Source organism: Octodon degus, unplaced genomic scaffold (genome assembly GCF_000260255.1).
Source record: "Octodon degus isolate 3935 unplaced genomic scaffold, OctDeg1.0 scaffold00058, whole genome shotgun sequence".
Taxonomy (NCBI): Eukaryota; Metazoa; Chordata; class Mammalia; order Rodentia; family Octodontidae; genus Octodon; species Octodon degus.
The window spans coordinates 3,573,769-3,578,401 of NW_004524634.1; the positions used below are offsets into that span (position 1 = coordinate 3,573,769).

The following is a 4,633-nucleotide window of genomic DNA, read 5'->3' on the forward strand; positions in this document are numbered from 1 at the left end:
GTGTATTATTTGTTGAAACTGTACTTCCGATTTGATTTGAAACTGTCTCATTGCTATATGTTTATCAATAAAACTGTAGAGAAAAAAAAATAAATAAAACAACCAAAAAAAAAAAATAACTGGTGGTGGTAGAGAAGCTCTGACTCTATAACTTGAGCAGCATTCTTAAGACCTAACCTGATAATCTTACTGAATGAATCAAATATTTAGCTGGATAGTCACCATACTTTGCTGTCCTTTTGTGAGTGGCCTGTGATAGGATAGCCAAAGCAAACATAAAGCTAACACAACATGCTTCCTTTCTCTGAAGCACTGCAACCTACAGCTATTGTCTAAACCACAAAAAACTTTTTATATAATTTATCCAGTTTTACAGACATTTGTTACTTTTTATTCTGTAATGGTTGCGACTTGAAATCATTATTATTACATTACCCTTTAAATTAAAAATAGCATAGCTAATAAACATTAATTTTCACCTATCAAAAGACAACCTAGGGAAACCAATAAAGAGTTAAAGTAAGAAGCTGTCAATATAGTTATATAATTTTTTACTATTTCAATTTTTTCAGATTCAGAAAAAATTCCACAAATATTATCATTTTCTTGTTATGGTTTGTGTTCACTTGTCCCCCAAAAGCCTCATGCATGTCATGGGATGGACCTTTAGAGTTCTGAGGGATTATGGTTGTGAGTACTACACTCAGCCTGAGGCAGATATCTTGAATGCAATTTAAGGGAGACAAACTTGCTCTGTTGCCATTGTTACTGTTACTTCCTTTTGCTCTTCCTTCTGGCACCATGAACTGTTGCCTTCTGCCATGTGCCAGTCTGCTTTGGAGCCAGCTGAGCATAGACTCAAACCTCTTGTAACTGTGAGCTAAATAAACCTTTTCTTCCTTCATTTTGAGGGTTGGGTATTTGTCCCAGAAATGAGAGAAGAGTAACTGAACATAATTTGGTACAGAGAGTGAAGTCATTGCAGTGCCTACCTGGCCATATAGATTATGAGCTTTTGGGAATGGCTTATGGGAAGAGATAGGAAAGGTTTGGAGATGTTGCCTACAAGAGAAGCACTGGAACAGCTGTTCTGTATGGGAGATTCTGGTCAGAGCTCAGAAGACCAGAATGCTGTTAGAAATCCTGCCTATGAAGACCAGGCTGGGGAGGTTTCTGTTGAGAAGAAGGAGGACTACATTGGTTGTTGAACTCCAGATGATTTCTGTTACAATGTGGCAGAAAGTTTGTCTCCATTTGGCTTGTGTCCAGAGACTTTGCCTGAAACTGAGATTAAGCGCAATGGACGGATTAATCTGGCAAAAGAAATTTCAAAGCAGCCAAATGTTGAAGCAGTGGCATGGCTACTGTTAGGGGCTTTTAGCCAGATTTATGTTGAAAATCAAGAGCAAGGAGCCCAGCAGGATAATTTGAAATTCTGTGAGTTTGGCCAGAAAGGAAGGACCATTAAAGCTGTGGACTGCAAAGATAGAGCTGAGAGGATCTCCATTGCCGTGAAGAAACTAGAAAATAACAAAGATAGCCTAAGGGTATCAAAGGATGCAGCAGGTCTCCACCTTTTGCAGCCTCAAAATTGCAAGAGTGAGGGACTTTGCCTTGAGGAGAAAGCTGCAGAGTGTCATGTTGCAAAATGGCAGTGGCAGCCACACCAGATTTCAGAATGGTGCTGGCATAAGAGAATTTCTTACTCAGAATCAGGTTCAGAGTGCTCAGAGATCCATGCACTCAACCCCTACAGCCTAGAGAGAGAAAACCTGGGTAACACTAGAGCTGGCAATAGACCTTGGCATCATCCACATGGTGTTGGTTTTAGGTACAGGCACAATACAAGAGTTCTGAGGTTAAGAAAGCTTTTACCTAGATTTCAAAAGGCCTGGGAGGCCAGGCACTGCTCCCCTAGAGGGCAATGTGTGAAGCAAAGAGTGACAGGTCCTAACATGCAATGGAAACCCCAGAAGTTTGGAAAAGCCAGTAATGTGGATCATCTAAAGGAAACTATAAGGAGTGAGCAAAGCTGGCCTAAGAGAGAAGACATGGGAGTTACCACCAAAATGCCATAGGGGCAGAGCCATTAAGGGCTTTGGAGCTCATAACTCATCACAGATTGCTTTAGACGTTCCAGATGGAACTACAGGATTCAATGTTTGCCCTTCTGGATTTTGGACTTGCTTTGGTTCCACTGCTTGGTATCCTGTTGTGTTCACCTTTTGAAATGATTATGTTTTTCTTGAGCCACTGAATCTTGGAAGTGTTTTCCTTTTCATTTGTACAGGGGCTCACAGATAAGAGTTTGCCTTAGATCTTAGAGGAGACTTGGGACTTGGACTTCTCAGCAATGCTAAAACTGATAGGACTTTGACAACTCTTAGAGATGGACTAAAATGCCTTTTGTACAAAGGGATGTGCATAAGACATCCTTTGGGGGGGGGTCCAAGGATGAAATGTTATAGTTTGTATCTAATTGGCCCACCAAAGCCTCATATAATTTTGGAGTGCACTTCTACAGTTTTGATTATCTCATGATCCACTGGGATTATGGGTGTGAGTGCTGCTGGAATTATGGGTGTAAGTGCTGCTGGAATTATGGGTGTACTACACCCAGCCTGGGGTAGATAGCCTACATGCAACGTACGGGAGACAAGAGTATTCTGTTGCCAATGTTCTTATATCTCCCTTTTGCTCTTGCTATTTTGCTGCCTTCTGGCACCATGAACTGCTGTCCTTTGCCATATACTGGTCTGCCTTGGAGCCAGCGGAGTACAGACTAAAATCTCCTATAACTGTGAGCTAAATAAACCTTTCCTTCCTTCATTTTGAGTGTTGGGTATTTGTCCAACCAATGAGAGAAGAGTAACTGAGACATTTGTTCATTTTAATCTCTCACTGATAGACCAGTGAGAACACAAAAGTCTTCATTCCTTTTTAACTAAGTTTAATTTTCTGTTTAACTCTAAGCCTAAGTCAAATATGACAATAATGATACTCCTCTTTCATTTAGACCAAGGGGGTCAAAGAGTCCAAGGTGATCTCCAAGGTTTCCTTGGAGCAGAAAGTAACTATGATCAAGATATACAGGGAAGTTTGGAATTCATCTCCTGAAGAAAAGATTCTACTGTATTTTCTTAATAAAAGGAATAAGTAAGGCTGGCCTTTACTCCCGTTTTGATCGTGGGTCTCTTCTGACTGTAAGATATCAGGATAAAATTCCATCTCTAAATAGTTCAGAGAAGAAACAAATGAACTTGGTACCATAAGGATGTCACAGGGCAACTATTACATGACATGCCTACTTCTGAGAATGAATTTTTAAAGCCATCCTGTGTTCAGTTTTCTGTTCCCCAGAATAGAAAGCATTTCTGACTGGTAAATATCATTTTGGACTTTAGACTTCATAAGAAGAGTCTGCAGGACAGATACAATGAAAAAGAAAAGACCAACACAATCTGAAAAAGGAAGGATTGGGAGCTTTCATTTCTTTAATATCTTGGAAACAAATACGGATTCTATGGTCTCTCTCTTATATGGCATTCTAGAATACAAACATCCTTATAGACTGGGATTTTCCTCAGTTCAAAATAGGCGTCTAGGGACTTCTGGGTCCTCAAATTAACTTAAAGATGTATTCTAGTCCTAAATGTCCTATAAATTATGTCTGCCATCTAGGTATTCTTTGTCTCTAATAGGAATAATAATACTAAAAATCTAAAACATTTTTCTCATAGAGTACGCAAATAAAAAAAGCACAAAGATGGCTCATTGTCTTACGTTCACATTCTCTGACATCCAGGTTGAACTGCTGTAAAGCTCCTAAGGTGAGCTGCCTTACTTCAGCCTCCAGCAAAAGTTGCATCAAAGATGTGGCTAAATGCTTGCAAGCTGACATACATGCTGTCTGAGCCACCTTTCCCTGAAATATAAGAGTGTAAAGCAGAAAGTTAATACATTAAAATAAAATTTTAACAAAATTAAAATCATTCCTTTTTTCAATAGAAAATTTCTATAAGGTTTTTCCCTATACAACACTTTTGGCAATCATGTTAAATATTATTAGCTCCACACCAGGCATGGTGGCCAATACCTGTAATCCCAGCACTTGTGAGGCTGAGGCATGAGGATAGCTGAAGGTTTAAGGCCAGTCTAGGCTAAAAAGTGAGTTCAAAAGGGCCGGCCTGTTAGCTCAGTGGACTAAAGTGCCTGCTTAGGCAGAACACAGCAGGCAGGTTTGGCAACTGACATTGGGCATAGTGGCATGTGCTTGGGAGGCTCAAAACAGGAGAATCACTAGGAGTCCGATCTACGCATGAGCCCCTGCAGACACTACTCTAAATACAGGAAGAAAAAAAAAAAAAAAAAAGTGAGTTCAAGGCCAGCCTAAACTCTATAGTGAAACTCTGTCTCAAAAAAGACAATAAATAAATAAATACTCCATCATCCTAAGTCATGATAGTTATAACAAGTTGTATTTCAGAAAGCATAGTTATATTACCAAAAAGCACTATTTAACTGACCATGAGCAAATATTTAAAAACTTAATTAAATTTAGAATATTTCTCAGAGAATAAATTTGAAAAAAATGCCTTCAAACTTCTACATAATTTTTTTTTTTTTTTTTTTT

At 39.0% G+C, this 4,633-nt stretch overlaps 1 protein-coding gene across 2 annotated transcripts in view; it reads right to left on the reverse strand.

Moving 5' to 3' along the window:
- The window catches only part of Exoc6b (exocyst complex component 6B), a 650,136-nt gene that overhangs the window by 200,288 nt on the left and 445,215 nt on the right, over positions 1-4,633 (reverse strand). For both annotated transcript variants that reach the window (XM_023718391.1, XM_004634081.3), the window contains one exon: positions 3,784-3,925. In XM_023718391.1, the coding sequence (XP_023574159.1) occupies positions 3,784-3,925 (142 nt within the window). The remainder of the gene's footprint in view (positions 1-3,783; positions 3,926-4,633) is intronic.